This window comes from Scleropages formosus, chromosome 3 (genome assembly GCF_900964775.1).
Source record: "Scleropages formosus chromosome 3, fSclFor1.1, whole genome shotgun sequence".
Lineage (NCBI taxonomy): Eukaryota > Metazoa > Chordata > Actinopteri > Osteoglossiformes > Osteoglossidae > Scleropages > Scleropages formosus.
This window is the reverse complement of record NC_041808.1, coordinates 29,114,830-29,140,126: the sequence shown is the minus strand read 5'-3', so window position 1 is coordinate 29,140,126 and position 25,297 is coordinate 29,114,830. Positions and strand designations below refer to the sequence as shown.

General features: G+C 41.9%; 4 protein-coding genes across 5 annotated transcripts; all 4 read left to right on the top strand.

The window, feature by feature from the left end:
• Positions 1 to 3,116: 3,116 nt before the first annotated feature.
• Positions 3,117 to 5,043, top strand: LOC108926044 (modulator of macroautophagy TMEM150B-like). The gene is made up of 3 exons (XM_018738476.2): positions 3,117 to 3,230; positions 3,749 to 3,908; positions 4,290 to 5,043. Exons 1-3 carry the CDS (start codon positions 3,192 to 3,194, stop codon positions 4,478 to 4,480), a joined length of 390 nt encoding a protein of 129 aa, XP_018593992.1. The 5' UTR covers positions 3,117 to 3,191; the 3' UTR covers positions 4,481 to 5,043.
• Positions 5,044 to 6,475: 1,432 nt separating this feature from the next.
• Positions 6,476 to 11,705, top strand: mcm5 (minichromosome maintenance complex component 5). The gene is made up of 16 exons (XM_018738443.2): positions 6,476 to 7,122; positions 7,488 to 7,614; positions 7,826 to 7,954; positions 8,132 to 8,304; positions 8,391 to 8,546; positions 8,795 to 8,970; positions 9,081 to 9,252; positions 9,411 to 9,522; positions 9,643 to 9,786; positions 9,876 to 9,941; positions 10,091 to 10,267; positions 10,359 to 10,471; positions 10,545 to 10,673; positions 10,755 to 10,897; positions 11,038 to 11,165; positions 11,318 to 11,705. Exons 1-16 carry the CDS (start codon positions 6,953 to 6,955, stop codon positions 11,417 to 11,419), a joined length of 2,217 nt encoding a protein of 738 aa, XP_018593959.1. The 5' UTR covers positions 6,476 to 6,952; the 3' UTR covers positions 11,420 to 11,705.
• Positions 11,706 to 12,523: 818 nt separating this feature from the next.
• On the top strand, positions 12,524 to 18,797 carry foxred2 (FAD-dependent oxidoreductase domain containing 2). The gene is made up of 10 exons (XM_018738447.2): positions 12,524 to 12,715; positions 13,132 to 13,352; positions 14,145 to 14,456; positions 14,721 to 14,972; positions 15,180 to 15,509; positions 15,954 to 16,120; positions 16,680 to 16,845; positions 17,022 to 17,248; positions 17,876 to 18,046; positions 18,147 to 18,797. Exons 2-10 carry the CDS (start codon positions 13,138 to 13,140, stop codon positions 18,377 to 18,379), a joined length of 2,073 nt encoding a protein of 690 aa, XP_018593963.2. The 5' UTR covers positions 12,524 to 12,715; positions 13,132 to 13,137; the 3' UTR covers positions 18,380 to 18,797.
• A 323-nt stretch (positions 18,798 to 19,120) lies between these two features.
• Positions 19,121 to 24,256, top strand: ankrd54 (ankyrin repeat domain 54). 2 transcript variants are annotated; one of them, XM_018738466.2, is made up of 8 exons: positions 19,121 to 19,908; positions 20,310 to 20,357; positions 20,488 to 20,586; positions 22,060 to 22,131; positions 22,281 to 22,328; positions 23,040 to 23,164; positions 23,415 to 23,480; positions 23,851 to 24,256. In XM_018738466.2, exons 1-8 carry the CDS (start codon positions 19,521 to 19,523, stop codon positions 23,923 to 23,925), a joined length of 921 nt encoding a protein of 306 aa, XP_018593982.1. In that variant the 5' UTR covers positions 19,121 to 19,520; the 3' UTR covers positions 23,926 to 24,256. The 2 variants fall into 2 exon arrangements, with proteins under 2 accessions (XP_018593982.1, XP_018593981.1); XM_018738465.2 differs by having other exon boundaries at positions 19,126 to 19,908; positions 23,373 to 23,480.
• The last annotated feature ends 1,041 nt before the right edge of the window (positions 24,257 to 25,297 follow it).

Here is a 25,297-nt window from a genome sequence, read left to right as displayed (position 1 = left end):
TGAGGTCTCTAGCATATAAATATATAAAATAAGATGGCAATGAGAAAGAACCAGGTGGATTGCCGTGAAAGTGCCGCATATTACACAGATAATATACAGTACATATGTGAAGAAAGCATGCCTGTGTTTAAGGATTAGTTAAACCTGTCTCCAAGACTCATAGATGGAAGTGTTGAGTCAAATCTGCCTCACGGCAACCTTTTGCATGGTTTTCTAGATAAGGAAAGGAATACAAGTGGTTTATCATTTTTTCCTCCTGTGCACATTTGGGGGCATAAACACAGAACATGCACACTCCACACATCCACACCCACCAAGCAGCTCAGGAGCTGTGAAACACTGGCTTTTCCTGGTATGCCACCATGTCCCAGGACTTGCACCTGCTGGACAGCAGATGGAATCCTGTGATTCTGTAGCTTATTCACCGAACCAGATGTTTTTCAAAACATAAAGGAAGAGGTGTTAATCTCTGAAATAGGCATGATCTATTCCAACTGGATGAATAACAGCAGTTTAAAGCTTGGTTTGTAAATTGAGTAAGTTACCGTGATATGTAGACTTTTAACTGGGATATTTGTGGTTTGTTGGAGGTGCATTCTTTGAGACCTGTGAAGAAGAGAAAATTCTTACTTCATAGGTAGTCATGGGTGATGGTACAGTTTGTTTTAAGGACTCCAGTGATACCGAGAGAGTCAGTCGTGAACAGGACGTCGCGTGTTCCGTTATTCCCGGAGACAGAAGTCAACTTTCACAATAACACTTAAAGGCCACACCCATCAATGCAGAAGGTACAAGAGGCACTGTATTCTGCCTCACTTTCAAAGCACATTTTTCCATGCCAAATAAATCATCTTCTATTTCCTTAGCGGTAATTCAGAACAAGGTCTTACTTTTTGGAAGCGACTGTGAGTCTTTCCTGACTTCTCCCAGGAACAATTTGATGCCAACACCTGGAAGACCTGTAAGGACCCCAGCACTCGACAAAGGAGCCATACGAGGTCAGTGACCACAGCACAGGCTATGATCATATTTCACATGTTGGGAGCTATTTGACTGACACCTGTTTTTCACAAATAATGAGAGCAGAGATACGGAGAAATGGCCTCTGTCCACTCTTTTCAGTGTGCCTAGCTATGACAAGAAGAGCTTATTTATTGTAGTTAGCTGTTAGTTAATAGTGGTAACTTTAAAAGAGAGATCCTAGTAATGCAGAGTGTGTTCAGTGAAATGACCAGCAAAGCATCTTTTAGCTTTTCAAGTGCAGAACTGCTCTTGTTTCTCATGAGAAAGACAATAAATGACTCCAACTGAGATGCCTGATGAACAGTAGTGGATCTTTAAAAGCAACTTCGGGCAACTTATAATTTCTTGTCTTTGTCCGTATTTCTGTGCTGCTACTGATATATCCGTCTTTCGATATGCATCTAAATTTAATTTTGATGTATACACTTTTCCGAATGCATTCTTTCATAAAGAAGTAATTTATCAACGTTCTGTTGCATTTACTGGAAGGGCTTTATTAAAATTTATGGATTTCAAAAACTTTTGGACATTGCATATTCCAGCCAGCACATTTAAACTCCTGCTTCTTATACTACAGTGAAATTAAGTAAGAAAAGTGAAGGTAAAGGAAGAAAACTGATGAAAAGGAAGAATGATTGTCAGTTGTATGCAGCGCCTATTATCGGAGACCTTCATCTGTAGTCAAAACAGCCAGAACACAGAGAACAACTTCGCATCATCCCTTCCTATGCAAGAATATCAAAATTAGTAAATATATACAACTGGGACCTTCACTGAGCAGCTTATACTGTAGATGTTTGCAAGGAATACAGATGTGGGAATTACCATAGAATTAAAAGTATATTAAAACAACTAAAAATCTGTAACTGTTATGGAAATTTTAGACCGTAATAATAAAAACATTGGACAACATTTTCACTGATAAAGAAAAGCTGTATAAAAAGGGAGAAAACAAAGAAATATAAAGTTTCCTCAGAATTTTTGGAAAATATGAAGTATAATGTTACATGTGGGTTTAAAAAAAGGCCTGTTGTACTGTATGGCTACTAGGGGGTATTTGAGGCACAGGAGGTTTTCAGTCATTTAAAGACAGAGATTTAAAGGTAAGCTTATACTTTTTATGTTTGATGATATCATTCTGCTGCTTGTGAGCTATACTGGTATTCATTAAAATCTTTTTATGGTAATCATTACTAAACTGTTGATTTTTAATGCCAACCATTAGAATGTAAGGTAACTACTGAAAAACCTTAAGACGTGCGTGGGCATTTACTGTAAGCCACAAGGACACTGGGGTAATGCTGTGGACATTGCAGTTAAACAAGGTGCCATGAGCGAATCCTCTGTTTGTTTTAAATTTTCCCTGTATAAATTTTTCTCTTTTTTTCTGTTCTCTGTAAAAAAATAAAAATTAACAGAAAATATATATGTGACATGCTGTTATTTGTTACCATCAAGTAGATTTTATGCAAAATGTGGGCCTGGGCATTGCTTCCAATCTCCTTAACCGTGTTGGGCACGCTAGGAATATTCGCAGTGTGAGTATCATTTTATCCATTTCTTGTTCATTTAAATATTCTACATACAACACCTACTTATGCCATTCCTTTTGTCTATTCAGTTGTGCTGTTGCTGTATCAAACGGCACAGTCAATATCACAGCTACACTCCCATACATTAGGTAAGATAAAATTGGAGATTATACTTATTTTTAATTTTCATGTTTGTGTCTTTCGCTATAGGCTCTTTCTAACCATCTTGATTATAAGACAGCCTTGCTTGAGTAAAGACGTCGGTCAGCAATGCTGGACTTAGAGCGTAGAGAGCAGGGTTAAGAAGTTTGGAAATTAAAAATGGATTTTTATAAAACTTAGACATGTTGACACTCTTTCCTGCAGCACTTGTGGCAACTTCAACCCTCAGAGCTGCTTCTTTTCTCAGCTCGCCAATATTTGCGCGTTTCAGGGTAAGTCTATTCTTCAGTCATACGTGTTTTGCGCAGTTCAGCCATCTGGGTGTAACATTGCTCTCTTCCTGCCTTCTTCTTGTTCCGCTCTACCTTTCCAGTGTTATGGATTGTGGCGATACGGTTCTATCAAATCCGAGACTGTGGCCTTGTTACCAGAGGCAAAACTGTGCTTAACGTCATCAGTTTGATCCTGGGTATAATGTGTGCTCTAGGGACCTCCTTCACGGGGAACTTCCAGGTACACCCTGTTTCTCTGCATAACAAGCTTTCACGTGAACACAGCTCCAACATATTCCAGTACTTCACGTGTGCGTTATCATCTTGTTTTTAAAACGACATGCTTATACAATGAGATCTGTGTGAAGTGAGGAAGCCCACTAGTTTTACTTCAGGCGATGCATCTTTAGTTTATTTTCTATTTGCCAGGAGCCCAGATAATTCACAGGGTGTGCTTGCCCTCTACTGTACCTTTCACACAGACCGCTTTGTGCACACGACAGGGCTACAATATTATATGAAGAAGAGTTAGGGGAGTTAGGGCTGATTTGTGGAGCTGTGCATCCCACTGCTGACATCTGTGAACCATTGCCGACAAGAAACAATAAAAGATAAGCGACTGCAACACATACAGTAGATGCATTGTTAAAAAATACTCTATTCGTTTCCAACGTTATTCTCTTTAATGTGTGGAAGAATATCAGGGGGGAGTGTGAAGAGTGTGACTCATTGCTGTTTTTCTCCGCTCATTCCCGTCAGCTAGAGTTGTTGCATGTCCTCCACTTGACAGGGGCTGGACTGGCCTTCTTCGGAGGCATGCTGTACTTCTGGCTGCAGGTGTTTTTACACAAGGACACCTGCTGTGTGGCCATGGTCCGCTTCATCTTATGCCTCAGTGGCAGCATCTTCATTGTCATCAGTATCCTTTATCGCGGGTGAAATAGGCTGAAAGACCATTTGCATGTCGCTGTTTTAAAGCCATTTATACACAATGCAGCCTTCACTTCATTTTAAAAAGAAAAACATTATTTTTGCAAAACTTTTATACTGACTCCTCCTAGCTATTTTGCTACCAACATGAAAAAAATATCCACCATGTACTATGACTAGCATTCATTCGCAGAAAAACTAAACCAAATGCAGACATATGTTGATGTGCAGTCTCAAAACAAGACACTTTTTTACAAATTTGAATGAACAAGACAGTCTGTATCCTCAATGCCTGTGTTACTTTCCTAGCTGCCTTTCATACTAAAGATAGCAGCCCTGTTATTGTTCCTTGACTCCTAATCCTTCCCAGTGTTCATTTTATACTTCAACGGGTATCACTCAATAGGTGCTGCCTGTGAGTGGATGGCAGTCTTAATATTTTTTATTCTTTTCGGCCTATTCGCTGTTGACTTCCAACATATCAAAGACTTTAAGGTTGTGGTGCAGTTCTGTGAGGGGAAAGTGACTGAAAGTGGAGGTGAAATGAAGGAAAGAACATAATGAAACCAGCAAGGTACAGTTATGGTGAAGTTTTCAGACACACACACACACATTGATTCAATTTTATATTATTATTTGTTACATATAAGAAAGTATATTTAATTCAAAGCCACTGCAAAAAACCATTATCAACCAGTACAAAAATATTCACTGCATTGTACAAAGACAAAGAATGATCAAATTACAACAGAGAAATTAAACCAAAACACTACCAGAAACAACTGAAATAAATTCAGTGCTACTGTGGAATTGACAAAAATAATGGGGTATATTCTTCAGCGGAGGCTTTACGTGAGCAATTGCTATAGTTACAGCACCAAACACATGTAATAGCTGTCTTATATAGGTCATTAGATAGCAGAGTTCAGCACAAATCACATGGCAAAGGAAAATATTTTCTATCGAAGTAGATATTGTATGACCTTTTGCTATCAGTTCTTCTTGTTCCTAACATCATGCTGACCATCACATATGTTGAAGGGATATCAAGAGGAATCCTGTTAGTCACAACATCAGTTCCACATAAACGACTGCAGTTGCGCACTCCTAGCACCAGAGCATGAAGGCAGGTTTGGCCTGTAGTGGAGTCTGGCTTCCGCAATTCTGTTTTTGAAAATGGTTTTGAGAATGGTCTGTTAATGGTTTACTAAAAATGCAAACATTTCTGAAATACAGCTTCCTTTCAAAAATTATTTCAAACCATACAAAATGTATATAATCTGTTTAGATTTAGTCTTAAAGTTAGAAATGCTGACATTATGTTATTGTTGTTGTGCACAGTATATAGCCTGGATAGGAGGCAAAGATCATTTTAAAGTACAGTAATCGCAGTGTAACGTCAGGGTATAAATCAAGTTTTTTCTGGATATTTCTGCTCCTCAAACTGGAGAATTTACTATAATAATATTAATAATAATAAGAAGAAGAAGTTGTAGTAGAAGTAATAGTACTTGCTTTGACTAACATCTTTGTCCAAGACAACTTTCAGTGCTAGATACACTACAATGCACAAAACATAGCAATGTAACATACTCACTGAAAGATGCACACACAGCAGTGTCAACATTTCATCTGAAATTCATGTCTTTAAAATGTGGGAGCAAACCAATGCACCAGGTGAAAACCCACATAAACATGGGGGGAAGCATCCATGTTACCTGCTGCACCACTGTGCTGCCCAGATATCTGTATTCAAGGCCTTAGTCTTAATGTTGGTTGGCCATATATGTACCTGCTTAGTTTTTTAACTGAAACCTTTGTCCAGGAAGACTCACAATGTTTGTTACAAAGCTTCCTATACTATGGGATTCACCCATTTGAATAGGGTATTCTTACTGGTAAAATTCAGGGGTTTTAACTTGCTCGCAAGTACACCACAGGTACTTTTGTTTGCAAGGTGACAGCTCTAAGCAATTGCCCATCTGCTGCCCAACTTACATTTTTCTATGAAGCATACATTTAGGACATATACCTGTATATATTTGTAATGTAATAATGTAATGCACAAATTGTATTTTTGCTGAGATGTACATCCCTTTGGAGAAAAGCATCTGGTAAATGAATAAATGTAAAATGTATATTTAGCAAATATATATTTGTGCTAAAAACTATATGCAGCCTGCAATTATCTTTTTCTAACTCAAAATTCAGAATCAGTTCAGTATCTGCTTTTTGCCTTCATGATTTTACTGATAGAGGTCATTTTAAAGTACAGTGTAACATCAGGATTATAATAATAAATCAACTTTTTTCTGGATATTTCTGCTTCTCAAATTGGAGAATTTACTATAAATATTTCTCTCGTCAAACTCAAAATCGTGTCACTATCTAAAAATAAAAAAGACTGTAATAACACTGCAGACTAAAAATATAAAAACCACGTTCTGCAGCGACAGTACGTGCATTCTTCCACTTTTCAATGAAAAAGCTATATAAGGACAGAAAGTAACAACCAAACACATCGAAAAGCAATGCAATCAATGTTTCTATATTGTTGGGTTTTGTGTCGCTACGTAATATCCTTAATTAAAATAAATATCCCTTTTAATTACGCTTGGCGTAATACGTCTCGGACTATATGGTTGCCATGCGCACAAGGTACATATTCAACATCAACGGAAGGGAGGAGAAAAAAAAAAAAACACTTCAAGGGCGCTGCCATGCTGTCTTCTTCATAGTTTTCCCGCCACCAGAGCTGCCTAAGCTCCGCCCAATATTGTCAGTGGGCGTTTCAAGGTTCTCCCGCGAAACACAGTCAATCAATAAGAATGAAGTGTACCCTCTTTCAGCCAATAAGACCATTGATGAATAAATGTGGGTGGAGTTAAAGAGAAGCGGTCGCAAGGTTTGCCGCGAAAATCGCATCACGTGTAATCCAGAAGGAAGGACCTGGTAGCTTTTAGGTCTAGTTAAAACAGTACGTTTTAATATAGTTTTAAAGTTAGTGTAGCAGTTCACCAAAGTCGGTGCAGAATGTCAGGTTTTGACGACCCCGGAGTGTACTACAGCGACAGCTTTGGCGGTGCCGAGGGACCTGGGGACACTGGAACGGTGAAGCGGATCCAGATTAAGAAAAGATTCCGCGAGTTTCTACGGCAGTTTCGGGTTGGCACTGATCGGACCGGGTTCACCTATAAATATAGGTAAGGGCTAAACTTACGAGCAGATGCGGTTCTTTTTTTCCGTTTATCTGCTGAATAAATACTTAAGAACTGACTTAACCAATGGTCTTTGTTCAGTGTCCGGGGGGGTCCTGAATATGTCCTAAGTTCTGTTACATGATCTGTTTGCTTTTCTTATTCCAATTTCACTGAGAGAGAGATGTGTTTTAATTACATTTCAGAAATAACAACAGGGGTAGGAGAGACGTTTCCCTCATAATACACTTCTATGGGGCATATTAGATCCCTAATGTTTGTGTACTCTACTACTTTGTATTTTACTTTGCATGTGTTTTGCGGTACTTGTCTGCTTTTAAGTTTCACTTTGAGGCCACATTGTCTCCCAGAGATGAGCTGAAAAGACACTACACACTGGGGGAGTACTGGGTCGAGGTGGAGATGGAGGATTTGGCCAGCTTTGATGAGGAGCTGTCTGACTGCCTGTACAAGCTTCCTTCAGAAAACCTTCCTCTGGTGAGAAATATGATCTCTGTGGTTAGGCTCATTCTTTCATCTGTGTGATGTTGCATTTCCACAAAACCGTGAACAAAATGCAAAAAGTTAAAGGAGGTCAATATGTTGCATTCATATTGATTTCATAGTAATTTGCTACATTGGTGTTAACATTCATGTGACTGTAAAATACAAATTATATGTTGGTCAAGTGTTTTGTCCACCTGTTTAGCTAGAGGAGGCAGCACAAGAAGTGGCGGATGAGGTCACTAAGCCTCGGCCAGCGGGGGAGGAGGTGGTGCAGGACATTCAGGTCATGCTGAAGTGCGATGCTCATCCTGCCTCCATTCGAAGTCTGAAGGTGAGTTGGAAGTTATTGGTAAGAATGTCTTTGGAAAGGTGGGTGTTCAGGGTAGTTGATTACAGCCTCGGTTCTTGCTTTAACTAGGTAGTAATAGTTAGGAGGCTGGCCGTGAAGATATTTGAAGGAACGAAATGTTTGTATATATGACTATTGCGTCCCCACTTTCATTTGTAGTCGGAACAAGTGTCCCGGCTGGTCAAGATTCCTGGGATTGTCATCTCCACCACAGCTGTCAGGGCCAAAGCCACCAAGGTGTGCCTGCAGTGCCGAGGCTGTCGGTCTGTCATCAGCAATATCCCTTTGCCTCCTGGGCTGCAGGGTTATGCCCTTCCCCGCAAGTGCAACACGTGAGTTTCCCCCTACCGCTTCTAAATCACTCTGTGTCACAGACAAGATGAGGTGGTTATGACAGCCATTCCACCCCTTCTCCCAGCGAGCAGGCAGGCCGCGTCAAGTGCCCTGTGGATCCGTACTTCATCATCCCCGACCGCTGTGTGTGCGTTGACTTCCAGACCCTCCGCCTCCAGGAGTCACCAGATGCCGTTCCCCATGGGGAAATGCCCCGTCATCTGCAGCTTTACTGTGACAGGTAGGCTACTGCTGGCCACGTTGTACACAGATTCTTGTTTGTATTTTCTTGCACATGCCCTACCACACCTTGAGTGTTGTTGAAGAATATTACACTCACTTCATGGTAGTTTTTATTTTTGTTTCTGAAGGCCTCTTTGTTACTCTGAATTATTTTAGAGAAATGTAACTGTGTGGCAGCTAGACTAGCAACGATGCATGATGCCATAGGTTACCAGTTTAACACCCCCTCCCAAATTCTCTCATCAGATACCTGTGTGACCGTGTGGTCCCCGGAAACAGAGTGACTGTTATGGGCATCTACTCCATCAAAAAAACAGCCCAGACCAAATCCCAAGGGCGTGGTCGGGACAGATCTGCGGGTGTTGGAATCCGTTCCTCTTACCTGCGTGTGGTGGGCATCCAGGTGGACACAGAAGGAGCAGGTATGGAAGTAACAGCCTGTGGTCTCCATGTGTATATGCTGAGTCTGCACTGATGTTTGAAAGAGATGAATGTGGGATTTATTTGGTAACATCCATCAACCCTGCCCCAGGCCGTGGAGCATCGGGCTCTGTTTCCCCTCAGGAGGAGGAGGAGCTTCGAGCACTGGCTACCTCTCCTTCGATTTACCAGTCCTTGGCACATTCCATTGCTCCGTCCATCTATGGCAGTGATGACTTGAAGAAGGCCATAGCCTGTCTGCTTTTTGGTGGTTCGCGGAAGAGGTGGGAGAAGTAGCAAAATCCAGTTGTAAGATTTAGATTGTCCCCCCCCTCCCTAGTCATTTGGCACACAGTGCATGCGGTATTAACAATTAGTATAGTATGTAATGTATCTTTGTGTGTGAACAGTGTATAACAACCCCTCAATTTCATCCTCGCAGACTTCCTGATGGTCTTACTCGCAGGGGAGACATCAATCTGCTGATGCTGGGAGACCCTGGAACTGCCAAGTCACAGCTGCTCAAGTTTGTAGAGCGGTGCTCTCCCATTGGGGTATGTGTGTTTTACTGTGTACTATATTGTTAACTGTGTTTCTTATCCTCTATGTCATATCACATGTTGAGAGGTGCTCTCTCTTGCTGACGTGTTACAGCTGAGTTCTCTCGCTCCCAGGTGTACACCTCTGGTAAAGGCAGCAGTGCTGCTGGTCTCACCGCCTCTGTGTTGAGGGATCCCAATACACGGGGGTTCGTAATGGAGGGAGGTGCCATGGTGCTGGCCGACGGGGGTGTGGTATGCATTGATGAGTTTGACAAGGTGAGGAGCTTGCAGAGGGATCTAGTTCTTACTGTATGTGTGTACATGCATGTCACTTTATCTGTATCACCAACCCATTTTTCTTTCAGATGAGGGAGGATGATCGAGTTGCTATTCATGAAGCCATGGAGCAGCAAACCATTTCTATTGCCAAGGTAACAACAGTCTAATGCTAAGGGAGCTGTCATTTAGTGGAGCAGTTGGTTCATCTCTGAGTGAAGGAATACTGTCCAGTGGACCGTGAAACTGGTTTTTGTGCAACAAATGGCTGTCTGAAATAATCCCAATCTCTTGTGTTTGGTAGGCTGGGATCACCACCACCCTGAACTCCCGCTGTTCGGTTCTAGCAGCAGCAAATTCAGTTTTTGGACGTTGGGATGACACCAAGGGAGAGGATAATATTGACTTCATGCCCACCATTCTGTCCCGTTTTGACATGATCTTCATCATCAAAGACCAGCATGATCAACAGAGGGATATGGTGGGTAGTGCAGTTATATATATGATCGGTTGCTGGTTAGAGAGCTGGGGATGAGCTGTTAAGTTTCCTCTGCCTTCCCTGTTTTTGTCAGAACCTTGCTCGTCATGTGATGAATGTCCACCTGAGCGCTCTGACTCAGACAGAGGGTGTAGAGGGAGAGATTCCTCTGGCCATGCTGAAGAAATACATCGCCTTCGCCAGAGCGTAAGTTTCTTGAACTGGTGGCATTTGAGTGGGAATGGAGGCAGAAGGGATGCTTAGAATGCCAATGTTTCAGGAAATGTGGGCCTCGGATGTCAGCCGCTGCAGCAGAGAAGCTGAAGAACAGATATGTGATGATGCGGAGTGGGGCAAGGGAGCATGAACGGGAGAGCGACAAGAGGGCTTCCATTCCCATTACAGTCAGGTAGGGTTCACCTATAAATTCACACACCGTTTTCTCTTGTTCAGTATTGGATTCATCTATGGACTCTACTTCTGTACGCAGGCAACTGGAGGCTGTTGTGAGGATAGCAGAGTCCTTGGCCAAAATGAAGCTGCAGGCTGTGGCTGGGGAGGAGGAGGTAGATGAGGCTCTTCGACTGTTTCAAGTGTCGACGCTGGATGCTGCGCTATCTGGGAGCCTCTCAGGTAAGTGTGAGGGGATGAGTGTGTCAAAACAGTTAGCTGAAGATATGAGTTGACGTGAACATGGAGTGCGTGTTCTTATAAGGTAGATGATCTGTATGTGTAATGTCATGACTGAAGAAGCAGTGTATTTATTCTGGCAGGTGTCGAGGGATTCACAACACAGGAAGATCAGGAAATGATCTCGCGTATTGAGAAGCAGCTGAAGAGACGCTTCGCCATTGGCTCCCAGGTGTCTGAGCACAGCATCATCCAGGACTTCACCAAACAGGTAAATGCAACCATGCTGGTTCTTGTCCTTGCCTGCCCTGCTCAAAGTATCCTGTTTGCCTGTTCATCTATGTGGAGCACCATGACTTCACTTTATAAAGTAAATGGCATTATGTCCCTTGGTCTCATAACATATGTGTTGTACCTTTGCAGAAATACCCAGAACAGGCCATTTACAAGGTCCTGCATCTAATGCTGAGGAGGGGAGAGCTGCAGCACCGCATGCAGAGGAAGGTGCTCTACAGAGTCAAGTAGAAGCCCATAAACAGCTGGATGCAGAGTAGCCATGTCAACTGTAATAGATACTAATCTGCAGGGTCACTTTCTCAGCTTTGCAAAAGGACAAAAAAAAAAAGTTTGCTTCAAGCTGAGGTTTAATCTGATTACCAATAAACTGAGAATGTTTCCCTACTGTTTTCACTGCGGAAAGTAGATTTTGTCTCAATTTCTCATCACAACCTCTTTTCCTTGTTGATGCTTACTCAGTTTATCATTATTCAGTTTTCTTTATTCCTCCTCTCTACATTGAGAGGTGTGTCATGTGATGGATTTAGGATATTGATGTTTTCACTAAAGTAATAAAGCTGTCTAAATAAATGTATATTTAGCAATACAAGGTAATGCTGATCATTTTCCTTTTAGAAGGCCTGTGGTTGCTGGGGGGGGGGTTCATTTTACCAGGGTGAATGCACAAAGTGGTGTCCATTTAGTAATTTATTAAATTCCCTGCTGCCTTTTAGCCTCATTCTCCATTCGTCATGGTTATTCATTGTCATTTTGTCAATATGCTGAAATGTAGACTGTACCTGATCCAAGTTCAAATGATTTCCTACTTCAGAGCTCTCATTGTTATTGCTGTGGCCTAATAGTGTCACAGAGGGACATCATGAATCAGTGTCTTATAATGTAGCACTTTCCCAAGTGTTACTTACTAATATCAAAAAATATGAATACAGTAATAGTATGGAGACTGTGCAGCTGTGTAACACTTTTAAAATTAGTAGTTGAAATGACCCATCTTAATAAAGACACACTACCTATACTCACTTGCCTGTGTAAGGAGTAGCAACATCAGTCATGATTTGAACTCAGTTGCAGAACCGGTTGTTTAAAGGAGCGAAATAACGGCAGTTTACGAGGATTGTAAAACTTTACACCCTGACTGAAATGAAATATTTGCTTGAGTTTGTTTTTTTCCTCCAAATGTTTAAAACAACAACAAAAAAAATGGCCCTAAAATTTATTTGCCGTGAGCGTGAGAACAGTTGTAAGATCTATAAGTTTATATATTTCACAAACATATATGTGTTTTTTAAAACTTTTTTTTTAATATTGGGGGTCCCTCTTCGATCACGCCCTGTCTGTGCATAGAGCAGCTCTTATTGGTCCCACACGGCGGTGGTACTTTTTTCCCAAATTGTATAGCACTGGTGCAAAATGGCGCCGCTATTGTTATTGTTATTATTTTCATAGTTCTCTCTAGATATAAAAGGTGATGCCGGAACTTTTTTTCATAAATGTCTAAAGCTTAAGGCGTCCGCGCACCAAGAGGTGAGTTCATTCTGGGCTAGCCGTCGTGCTACACCGAGAGCAGGGCGGGGTTAAGCTGCGGCGCTGCGGGAACTCGTGCAACTAGAACCGGCTTCTCGCCGAAATCTAGTCCGAGGATTCAGACCGATTTTGGCCTCGTCTGTGTCGTCTCCTTAACACGTTTATAAGAATATCACAGATTAGCGTTACTGTTCTGGCTACTTATATGACAGCGATTAAGTGAACACATTGCTTGCATCAGGCTTCTGTTTCTGCTGTAGCATAATTATTTCACCTGCCTTGCTTGCAGATCATTGTCTGCATAGGAGGAGTTTTGTACAGTACAGCTCAGCTGCCATGATCTCTCACCGATTAAAAGATTTGCGATCTGAACGCTCTAGTGCATGACTGTGTTTCTCTCTCTGGCTTGTGTGTAGTGCTCAATGCCTCCCTCCTTCCTACCCCTCCTCACCCTCCTCGCTGGCCTGGGTCACTGTCTCCCTGGGAAGGACTGTGGTACCAACAGCACCCATCGCCATGACTACTGTGTGCTGGGTGCTGGACCAGCAGGACTGCAGATGGGCTACTTCCTGTCTCAAACCCAAAGGGATTACATCATCCTGGAGCGGAACTCAGGCCCCGGGAGCTTTTTCAACGTGTGAGCTGTGCACTTTTGCATAACAATACATAATCGGTCCAAAGGCAGCACGCAGCATAGCGGTTAAACCTCAGATTCAAATCTCACTTCCTTGGTGTGTAGTGTCCCCGAGCAAAGTGCTTCTCTTAAACTGCCCCAGTAACAATTACCCTGCTGTTTAAATGGGTAGACACTCGTGAGCTGCTTTGGAGGAAAGGATCAGCTAAATGAATAAATGTCCATCCATCCATCCATCCCAACCACTCACCCCATACGGGGCACAGGGAACCGGAGCCTAACCTGGCACACAGGGCATAAGGCCAGAGGGGTAGGGGACACACCCAGGACAGGATGCCAGTCCATCACAAGGCACCCCAAGCGGGATTTGAACCCCAGACCCACCGAAGAGCAGGATAAGGACCAACCCACTGTGCCACCGCACCCCCAAATGAATAAATGTAAATGACTTTTATTCATTCAGCTGACACTTCTCTCCAAAGCAACTTACAACATTAGAGTTACAAGCTTACAACTATTTACACAGATGGGTAATGATACTGGAGCAATTTAGATTAAGTAATTTGCTCAGCAGTACTACCGTCAGAGGTTGGGATCAAATCTGTAACCTTTGGGTTCAAAGGCAGTAGCTCTAACCACTACGCTACCAGCTGTCCCCTAAGTGTGTAACTCAATGCCGTTTGCTTGCTTGCACAGTAATCCTGCATTAGTTGCTCTCTCGGTTTCACCAATGTGTGCATCCACTGACGTTTTCTGTACGTGTGGCATGTCGGGGCACACAATAATTTTTTGCAGTTACCCTCGGCACAGAAAGCTCATCAGCATCAACAAGGTCTACACAGGGAGGCGCAACCCTGAGTTCAACTTGCGACATGACTGGAATTCCCTGCTTAGTGACAGGCCAGACCTGCTCTTTAAGCGAGTCAGCACGCAGCTGTACCCCAGGGCCGACGCCCTCCCTCGCTACCTCTCCTTGTTTGCTGAGGAGCTGGGCCTCAGAATCAAGTATGGAGTGGATATTGGGAAAATTCATGTTTCAGAACCTGCCTTCCATGGAGGTCATGGCTACAGGCTGACTGACCAGAACGGACTGGAGTATACATGCGGGTACTCGTTATTCACCTTTTTAACATATTCATCAATGTGACTTTCATTCAGAATAGGCTGGCTTTGGTAACCTTTGTGTGCTGAGAATATATTAATGTCTAATTTTTAAATTTTAGTAGTAAGTTGACAGGGATGCATTCACATGCAGTGGACTCATAACTAAAGTTGTTGTAAGAAGGATTATTGCTTGTTTTAACTTGAAAAGTGTAAAAACATTTGAAATTCACCACAAGCCTTTTCTTTTTTCCTGCTATCATGTTACAGCATCCTCTTAGTCTGCACAGGACTCTGGGTGCCTCAGGAGGTCAACTTCTTTGGGTCTGAGCTGGTTGAGGGTTATGAGTCAATACCTGTAGATCCTGAAGAGTACCGCGGTCAGGCAGTACTTATTCTGGGAAAAGGTAACTCTGCCTTTGAAACGGCACAAAGCATTTTGGGAAGGGCGAGTCGAATCCACCTCTACAGTCCAAGTCCTGTTCGCCTGGCTTGGCAGACACACTATGTGGGAGACCTTAGGTAATGACAAATTCCTTTTTTCTTGCCTTTTTCAGTTTCTTGATTTTTTTTTTTTTTAATTTTTTTAAGACACATTTCTCTCTCTAGGTACATACATACATACTGTACATAATTTGAAACCCTAACTAATTTTTGCATTCAGCTGTATTCCTCAATACTGTTTCATAATTTCAGTATTTTGTAAATGCTTTATTTTTTTTCTTTCAGGGCAGTCAACAATGAGTTACTAGACACTTACCAGCTGAAATCCCTGGATGGTCTTGTGGAAGGTGGTCTAGAAGAAATTGCCATTGTTAGATATGACAGTGAAGAAAGGAATAAATCAAGCAGAAGAAAAAAGCATGGTAGCGTGGAAATGAAGGGGCGTGGACAGTTATACCTGACCTTGGATGAGCTCCTTGATAACCAAAACAAGACTTTGGCTTTTAGTCCGATGACCCTTCCTGGGTATCACAATGACAACTTTTCTCTTCGACAGCCATATGACCGCGTCATTCGCTGTTTAGGGTTCCGCTTCAATTTCTCAATCTTTGAAGGGTAAGAAAAGACTTAATCAAACATGATAACCTCAAAAGTTCTCTTTTGGTCAACTACTCCACTAACTGTTATTTTTAAGGATGTTAAACTAGAACTACAAGTTAACATTTTTTCTGTTTATTACAGTATTTATTTGTAACCCTATGAAATTGACTATTAAAATTTACTTAGGCCAGCAGGTAGCAAAGGCAGTAGCAGGTGGCATACTGGCTACAAATGCTGACTTGTAACCCGACATAGCCCTGAGCAAGGGACTAATCTTGAATTTCTCATGTAAAATACTGAGCTGTATAAAAAATGTCAGTTATACACTTGATAAGCATATATTCTCTATGGTAATGTATCCCTTATAAAGTAATATTACCCAGTAAACGTTAAGAAATTGCCTTCTTGTTTGCCTTACATTAATGCTACAGTCTTTTGGTAATTTCTGTTTATCCCCAGTGCTGCCAGTCTGTTGCACAGCGGTATGGCCAGAGGACGATTGCCAGCAGTGACGGCGTGGTATGAGGGAAAGGGGACTCCAGGCCTGTTTGTGCTGGGAACAGCATCTCACTCTAGAGATTACCGCTCCTCTGCGGGAGGGTTCATACACGGCTTCCGCTACACAAGTAATATTTGGGGTCGTGATCACAACCTGTGTTTGCTTCTTTCGAGTTGCACACTAACACTACCGTGACATGCATGTGTTGTTAATGTGAAAATAGATAATAAGGGATGTGTATCTCGGGGTATCAATGGGAATTTAATCAAACTGCATAGAAGCCACATTGGTTACTTGTTATGTCATCAGCGCTTGTAGTAGGGTCAGCTCGAGGTATGAAAACTGAAGCTAGGCCAAGCTCAATACATTACGTGCAAGAAATAAAGTTCCATTAAAAAATAGTTAAAAATTAGCAAGCTAATATTTTTTAGGCCTTATCAGTGGCTGATTAAAAAGTACCTGCTGACATCTGCATGGACAGTGCATAGTGGAAATTAAATTTCCATGGTTTAGGACTTAGGAGTGCATCGTTTGGGATATTTATTCATTATAAACTTGTGTGAATGCTGCTTTACTGTGAAACCAAATATCCTGCCTGAAATGTGTTGACATGTTGTTGCCACCTTTTATGATGTCAGGTTTTGAGCATACTCCCACATAATGTTTATATTTTCTGTTTTTCTCAGTACGTGCAGTACACTGGATCCTGGAGCAGCGTTACCATAATAGAGCTTGGCCCACTACTAAGCTCCAAACCACTCAGCTCCTGTCCTGGCTGTTGAGGCGGGTCAATGAAGCATCTGGACCTTATCAGATGTTTGGGGTGTTGGGGGACATTGTATTATTGCGTGGGTAAGAGGACACTTAAGAGTCCAATGACTCTTTCCTTTATATGTTGTTTTGAAAAGGTCTTTTATTAATGATTATGCATTTGATGTTGGTGTTTTTACTCTTATTGATGTGTCAGTGACTAAGCTTTAAGCTTCTTTGTGAACAAATCAACTTTTCCTGTGTTACTTTTCCCAAAGGTCTCACTTTGAATATCTGGAAGAATTTCCCCTCCAAGCTCTGGCTCAGTTCTCGACTCTGTCGGGACACCGGGTCACAAAGTCAGGCATGTTGGTTCTTGTCATGCAATATGGGCTGAATCGCACTGACACACTGGGTTCAGGTCGAGCGGAGTCTGAGTGGACATGGGCTTGGAGGTCTAACTTTCTGCATCCAGTTCTGTACTACTACAGCACAATTCCTACCGGTGAGCTATTGGCAAAATGTAGAAGCCAGAGGATGTTTTTGGACACTTGATATTTAGAAGAGATTTTTTTGAACAACAAAAATGCCACAGAGTTTTTAGAGGCAAATGTATGTAGTTGCATTTATTCATTGTGCTAATGCTTTTCTACAATTTTCTGAACATCCGGATCCAAAGGCAATAGCTTTGTCCGCTGCCTTATCAGATACCCCTTAATTAATTGCCTTTATATTACATATTTACATTTATATTTCTTCATTTAGTACCTGCTTTTCTCCAAAGCAACGTACATCTCATAGAAAATACATGTGCATTACATTAGCAGAAAGAGACTTAGATGCAGATGTGTGATTCTAAGGTATAGTTAGTTACTTTCCACTTTATGAACCAATGTACATCACTCGAGTAACTGCATAAAGTTTATCTAAATATCGATGATTCCTTGCTAGTAATAATATGTATATAAACCTGTACGTTACATTGCAGTAATGTAAATGTACATTACATTGTTACATATTTAGTTGACTGCAGGAAATTTGCTTTATTTAGTAAGCGAGTTTGTATTTGTAGTGTTCAGTTTTTATGTTTTTCTAATTAAGAAATCTTTCTGGTTCAACTAAAACCTGACAGAACAAGAAATGAAACACCGACCGGCTGGATGGCCATTACCACGGCCAAAGGCTATTCACCACATGATTGAGGACTTCCTAACAGAGTGGGATGGGCCAATGTCTCACATTCAGCCACTGCGCCGTTTTCTAGAGCACTGTCTTCAGACTGACCTCAGGGCCTTCTATGCAGGTATCTTGAACATTTATCTAAAGTGAGGTACCTCACACAGTGTGAATTGAACCGAGCTCTTTTTCCTCAGTTTTTAAAACTTTTTGTGTATTCTCTACAGAGTCCTGCTTCCGTTTCTCCCTAACCTATAGAGAGCCCCCCATTTTCTGTCGTCTGGGTTACCTCAAAAAGCAAGGTGTCATAGGGAACCGTAAACTGTGGCAACACGCACGGGAAGCAGGGCTCATGCCTACTCATCATGATTCTGGGACCCCTAAAGAAGACATGTCCTTCCAAAATTACATCACAAAAGCTGCTGCTTCTGTAGCTTCGGGGATGAATTTTCATCTCTAATGTCAACAAATTTAAACCAAAGATTACGCTCCATTTCCTACCTGGATTTAGTTTTTGTTTTTACCTTTCAACTCTTACTACCTCTTTTTACATTTTAAAATGCCAAATACTTTAGTGGAGTTTGCGTAGTTTCTCTCCTGTCAGAATTTTTGTCTTTTTTGTATGCTATTTGTTTAGTTCATTATGTTTTTAATGGTGGCTAAGGTACAGTATATGCACTAATATGGGTATGCACAGTGTGTGTGTGTGAGACAAGAGTTGAGATATGAATACCTATAAATTATGCTGTATTTATTTTTTATACTTGTTGTCTTCAGTTATTGCCAAGTATCCTCCTGTAGGTATTTGTACCGGGGATGCGGTGGCGCAGTGGGTTGGACCGCAGTCCTGCTCTTTGGTGGGTCTGGGGTTCGAGTCCCGCTTGGGGTGCCTTGCGACGGACTGGCGTCCCGTCCTGGGTGCGTCCCCTTCCCCCTCCGGCCTTACGCCCTGTGTTGCCGGGTAGGCTCCGGTTTCCCGTGACCCCGTATGGGACAAGCGGTTCTGAAAATGTGTGTGTGTGTATTTGTACCCAAAAGACAAAATAAATCGTATTTATCTTTCACTGACAGGTTTACTTTGATTTACTTTACAAAGTGAACAAAGATTAAGCAAACATTTTTAATGAACAAGAATCATAGAAATTACATACATACAGTATGGCACCACCCTTATATAACTAAACGATCACTGATCATCGCTCGACATGTGATGTGTTGTGTTGCCCCTTAAAATCCAACTCATCGCGACAACATACTAAATCAAAGTTGATTGGTTCATTTCGCTTGTCAGGCATGGTTGAAACAATAGGAACATGTTCTGCGCACGCACTGCAGAAAAAACATGAAACTGGCGCCATTTTGGCTCTCTGCACTGTACATTACTCCAGCGACGGAAACAGGAATTAATCACCAACAATGTTATGAATTATTTCTGATACATCCACCTTGTTGACAAGTGTGAAAAAGTAACCAAGCTCATCTTGTATTCGTACGATTCAGTCAATGATGCTTACGAATAAGGTAGGCGTGTAAAAACCGCCTGTGTTATTAACATTCGTGGCGAACTCTGAGCTGACCGACAGAGTAGCAGCAGGCGAAAGATGGAGGGATGGACTCCGATTGTTGCTGCTGCTTCAGGCGACGAAGGGTCCAGTTCCGAAGGCGAATACACTGTGCACACTGGAGAGGCGAAGAAGACGGGAATAGAGACGGACGAGGGGATCGTTGAAGAACGAAGAGAAAATGGAGGGACTGCGGTGAGGTTCGGACTGAGCGGCTTCGCCGGGGACGGGGCCGTGAGGCTGGGATTGAGCGGACAGGTTGGCGATCAGGAGCTCCGATACCTGCACCTGCTGTGGGATCCGAACCGATGCGGTGCAGGGCAGGAAAACACAAGTAGTCCGGGGAAGGTGACAGCGAGCAAAGTGCGTCTGAGACGTGAGGGGAGAGCGCGTCGCAACCTGGCGCCCCTCGGCAAGGATCTGTACGGTATGTGACCTACTCTGCCGACCAACACCACTGCTGAAAATGTACACAGATGATGATGAGAGATGGCTGAAGAAAACCCTAAATGTTTACCGCTGACAGCTGCAGCAGCAACATATCCAGCGCGAACAGCTCGCGCGCGCGTCTCAACAGCAGCTGTTGCTGGAATGTGCTAGAACTACCAGTCGCTGTCGGAGAGCGGCTGTTGGCGGGTCGCCGCGGGAGTCTGACGCGCTGGGAGCTTACTGTGATTAAACTTTAAAGCGAGAGCTACTCTGAAAACACATATTAAATGGAATCAGAGCTGCGAAGAGGAATTTTTTTTGTGACATGAAGTTTTAGTCAAAGCAGGACGAGTCACAGTCTTTTTTTGTGTGTTTTCTCTCTCTGTGCTTTTCGTTCAGCTGGGAAGAAGCTCCGCGAGGCGGCCAACGGCAATGACATCGATACAGGTAGTAAGATGGCCAGCAGTGCCCTGAAGCCCTTTGTTTCTGTCTGCATTTCGGAGGATACAGAACAAGTGACGTGACCCGTTGTTGGTGTTTGTGTGCGTGTGTCTGTGTCTGTGTCGCTGTCCAACAGTGCGCCGCCTCCTCCAGGAGGACGTTGATCCGTGTGTTGCGGATGACAAGGGACGAACGGCGCTTCACTTCTCCTCCTGCAACGGCAACGAACGCATCGGTGAGTCTCACACACTGTCACTGTGACAGTGTTAGGTGGTCGGCCAGGGTGTTGGTGAGGTAGTATGTAGTAACTCTGTAACTCTTTCCCAGAAAGTTGGTGGTTCAAGTCCCGCAACAGTAAGGTACACCCATTCCTCACATAACGGGGTTAATTCGTTCCATGAACTCTCCCTATTGGTGAATTTCCACTGTTGCACACTGGGAAAAAAAATTGTTCCTTTAAGAAAAACATGCCACCTGAAAGTAATTAGAATACCAGAATAGAAGATATTTTTATTCACAACAATAATACCAACATTTACACAAACACACACATATTTTCAGAACCGCTTGTCCCATACGGGGTCACGGGGAACCGGAGCCTACCCGGCAACACGGGGCGCAAGGCCGGAGGGGGAGGGGACACACCCAGGACGGCACGCCAGTCCGCCACAAGGCACCCCAAGCGGGACTCGAACCCCAGACCCACTGGAGAGCAGGACCTGGTCCAACCCACTGCGCCCCCCACCAACATTTACATTTATTCATTTAGCGGACGCTTTTGTCAGAAGTGACGTACATCTCAGCAAAAGTACAATTTATGCATTACATTAAGAGACAGAGACACAGCATGTTGTATGTTATTTACAACAATTAAATAACAAGAAATAATCATTAATTATTATTTCTAGCTTGTCATTTAGTGTTATGTTGTCATTTGCTCATTTCAATAATTCAGTTCATTTTTACAGAGCGCTCTTACGCAGTGACACAGCGCTTGAACACGTTGTGTTACACGGGCATAAGACAAGAAAACAGATGCAACAAAGAAGACAGTTGAATAACCGCTTGTCTAGTTCCATGTTGTGGAGGTCCAGAGTCTAACCAGGAATGGATGTGACACATTTTGATAATTTGGTTCATGGATGTTTATGACATGGAGTTTACTGTATCACAGCCAATGTCTTTCACTCTGCAAAGCATATAGGTTCTATAAGAGGCACTGTGCAGAATTACTAATGAATATTTGACCCCCCATCCTGCTGTCATACCATGAATCAGCTATTTTAGTTATGTTTACTTTAATCAAGGGTCATGATTAGCTGAGATTGTCAGTGTGATGTGTGTACATATATGCAGTGGTTATACTGTAGAAGTATAATCCACATGTGCTTTTCTAAGTTAATACATAGCCTTGTGGAAGTAAAATGACCAGGTAATGGGGCAAAAAATGCTATTGTAAGCCTGTTGCATGAAAAAGGGTAATATATTTTCATACGCCATTGTAGTCATTTTTCATTGTACGGGACCTGTTGTACAAGGACTGACCATACTTGATTTTATTCATTTGGATTACTCAATTCTATAAACAGGCCAGTGTTGTAAGTTGGTTTGGATAAAGCATCAGCAAGGCAGTGATATCACTGAAATGCTGTTCTCATTAATAGTTCATAGTGCTTACATAACATTTAACTTTTTCTTGTACCCATAGTCCAGCTGCTTCTAAGTTATGGCGCAGACCCCAACCAGCGGGATGGTCTAGGAAACACCCCTCTTCATTTGGGTAAGGGCAAATGAGCATGATGGTAGAAAACATGCTGCTATTATATACACTTGGTTTTTGCCATGTAATAACTGTTTGAAAACTGCCGTGCCTGGTGTCATAATTCTGAAAGACAGAAATCCACAGCATCTGATAATTTGTCTTTGCAGCTGCCTGTACAAACCATGTGCCTGTCATCACTACACTACTCAGAGGAGGTGAGAGGATGACATGTTTTATAAATAATATGGTCAGAAAAAGTGCACTTTGGCCAAAGCACAGCAGTGATATTATTCCCTTAGGGCATGCTGTGGGAAAAACGTTTCAAATGTTTTATAGGCTATATTTTGTATTTATCTTACCTTTCTTATCTAACCTTTGATGTATTGTTCCATCCTTTACTAACATTTAAATGAACCATTCAATCTTTCAGTCAATTACCAGTTATTAGGGTAGGAATTATATCATCTTATTTGTATGTAAGCACAGTATTTTCTTCACAAAGTTTTAAACTGAAATACAAGAGCAGTATGTCTGGATTTGAGATGAAATCCATTCCTCTCTGCATCTAGCCGTGCATAGATGGGGATAAAGAATTCTGTAGTGAAAGTGTCAGAAACATGGAGGTAAGTTTGTAAAACAAGCTATATTAGGGCACTGTATAGGGAGGACCATCTGTGTACATTTCTGAAATTTTTTCTTTCTTTATGTTCTACAACAAAGAACTATATGGAATATCATGACACTCCTAGCAAAGTGACCCTTCAATCTAAATGTTCAGTATAAAACTTTTCAGATGATTCTAGAAGAAATTTTGGTTTGAGTTTTATGTATAGCAGCCTAAACCAAAATGAACATAAAATTGAGAACTGACCAGCGATAAATAGAAATTAAATATTTGCAGAAATTTGAATGGCATCTTTTTTCAGGAGCCCGTGTAGATGCCCTCGACCGTGCCGGTAGGACTCCACTTCATCTAGCTCGATCCAAACTTAACATCTTGCAGGAGGGAAACTCTCACAATATAGACACACTGAGAAGAGAGGTGACACAGGTAATGTTGACTTATGAAAAGTGAACAAAAAAGACAATAGTTGATGGTGATTCATGTACAGATTTTCTGTGTGCCCCCCAACACACATCTTCTTATAGTCTTCTGAAGACTGTACATGTAACTAACATTGTCCAGCTAAGACTGTTCATATTGAAGTAAAACACCACATCATACAGCAGTCATGCAATCAAACAATTTTTTCCTCTAGATAATTCAGATGCTAAGGGAATATCTGAATGTGGTTGGACAGAGCGAAGAAAGAGAAAGACTTGAGCATATTTCAACACAGCTGGCGCACACACGCACCAAGGCACAGGTAATGCATGTGTCTATGTTTTTCAGTGGATCTCTTTGTCCAAGGTGACATTGTAGTACAAGGTATGCATAGTAAAGTAACCAAGCGCAGGTAATAAATACATACAACAAAAGTAAAGACTAGAGGACCCACAAAAAGTACAAGTATGGATACGCAGGTAAGAATCTGTATCTTTTATGAACTATTTTAAATGCAATTAAAATGTTTATTTTTTAAGTCCCTTAAGGTGTTTGTAATATACATGAACATAACAAAAGCCATAATTCCTAATTTACTGATATATCCATAACATCTAAATTAATAGAGTATAAAGATAATTGTAGCAGAAAACAAGCAATACAGGTAATTAACATCTGCTTTTTTATTGTAGGTGGATGAGGTCACTGACTTGCTGGCCAGTTTCACATCGCTCAGCCTACAGATGCAGGGTTTGGGGGACAGGTAGATCAGGACCCTCGGGAAGGAAGAGGGAGGGAGGGTAGTGGGGATGGAGGCATGTAGGTAGGAGTTGGAAGAGGGTGGGGAAATACGTTAATGTATGTATATATTTAATTTCACGTCTGCCAGTTCTTATACTGGTTAACATTTCAGTAAGAAGACTTTGAAGGAGAAATATTTAGCTTCTGAATTTACCTTTGGTGTGTTCTGTCTTGCTTTTTGTATCTTTGGTCTTTCCTTTTTAGTGTTCATGTGTTCTGTGTAGATTTATTCAGGAAAAAATAATAGCCATTGGTACTGCTGGTGGTAACAACCTGCATAAATAGCATCTAAAACAATCTTGGGTATTACATTTTTGATCTTTGACTTTCTATACTGTTCACATTAACTAGGTACAATGTGCAAAATACTATTAAGATGTCAATAGTTCAACTTCGGACGTTATATAGGGCCAGTCAAAGATACCAAATAGTATCAAAATGATCCAACATCAAAGATATTTCAGTTTACTGTACTAAAAAGTAGGGGGCGCGGTGGCGCAGTGGGTTGGACCAGGTCCTGCTCTCCAGTGGGTCTGGGGTTCGAGTCCCGCTTGGTAGGCTCCGGTTCCCCGCGACCCCGTATGGGACGGGCGGTTCTGAAAATGTGTGTGTGTGTGTGTGTGTGTGTGTGTGTGTGTGTGTGTGTGTGTACTAAAAAGTTTTATTCCATTGAGATGTGAAAGTGTAGGTGGGAAATACTTCTTGAAGCTTCCATATTAAATAGCACATATGGAACATAAGAAGAGAAAACATCTGAATTAAGTATTATTGGTGAAACGCCCGTAAGATGGTACCTGTAATGTTAAGCATTCAGGAGTTTTCAGTAGCGTGTAGAGAATTTAACTAATGGCACTGCCTCCAGGTGTGTTTTCCAGTTAGATAAGTATTTTTCTCTATGATGTCTACATCTCTAACAGTGGCTAGCTGGCTGTAAAGTTACAGAGCTTTCATTGTTGGGAGGCTATTGACTGTGTAAAACCTGCTTTCACTTTGTATTTCCAAGTCTAATGCATTTCTGAATGCATACTATACAAAGAACAACTGAAGTGTTAGTGTTACGCAGCAGTGAAAGAACTGAACATATGATGAAAAGGAACACAGAAGTCCCTGGTATGTAATTATGCATTTCAGTAGGTTACTGTGATTGCAATTTAGTGAATATGACTGATGTGAAGAGCAAAGCTGAACATCTTAAGTCCTGCATTCACCATCACAGAAGATATGACTTCCTCATAAATTTTTTATATACATACAAGAGATTTAACCTACAATCCTGACACCAGGATTCCAATGTGCTTCTCTGTGTAGTGTCACAGAGCACTGAACAGTGTTCCCCTT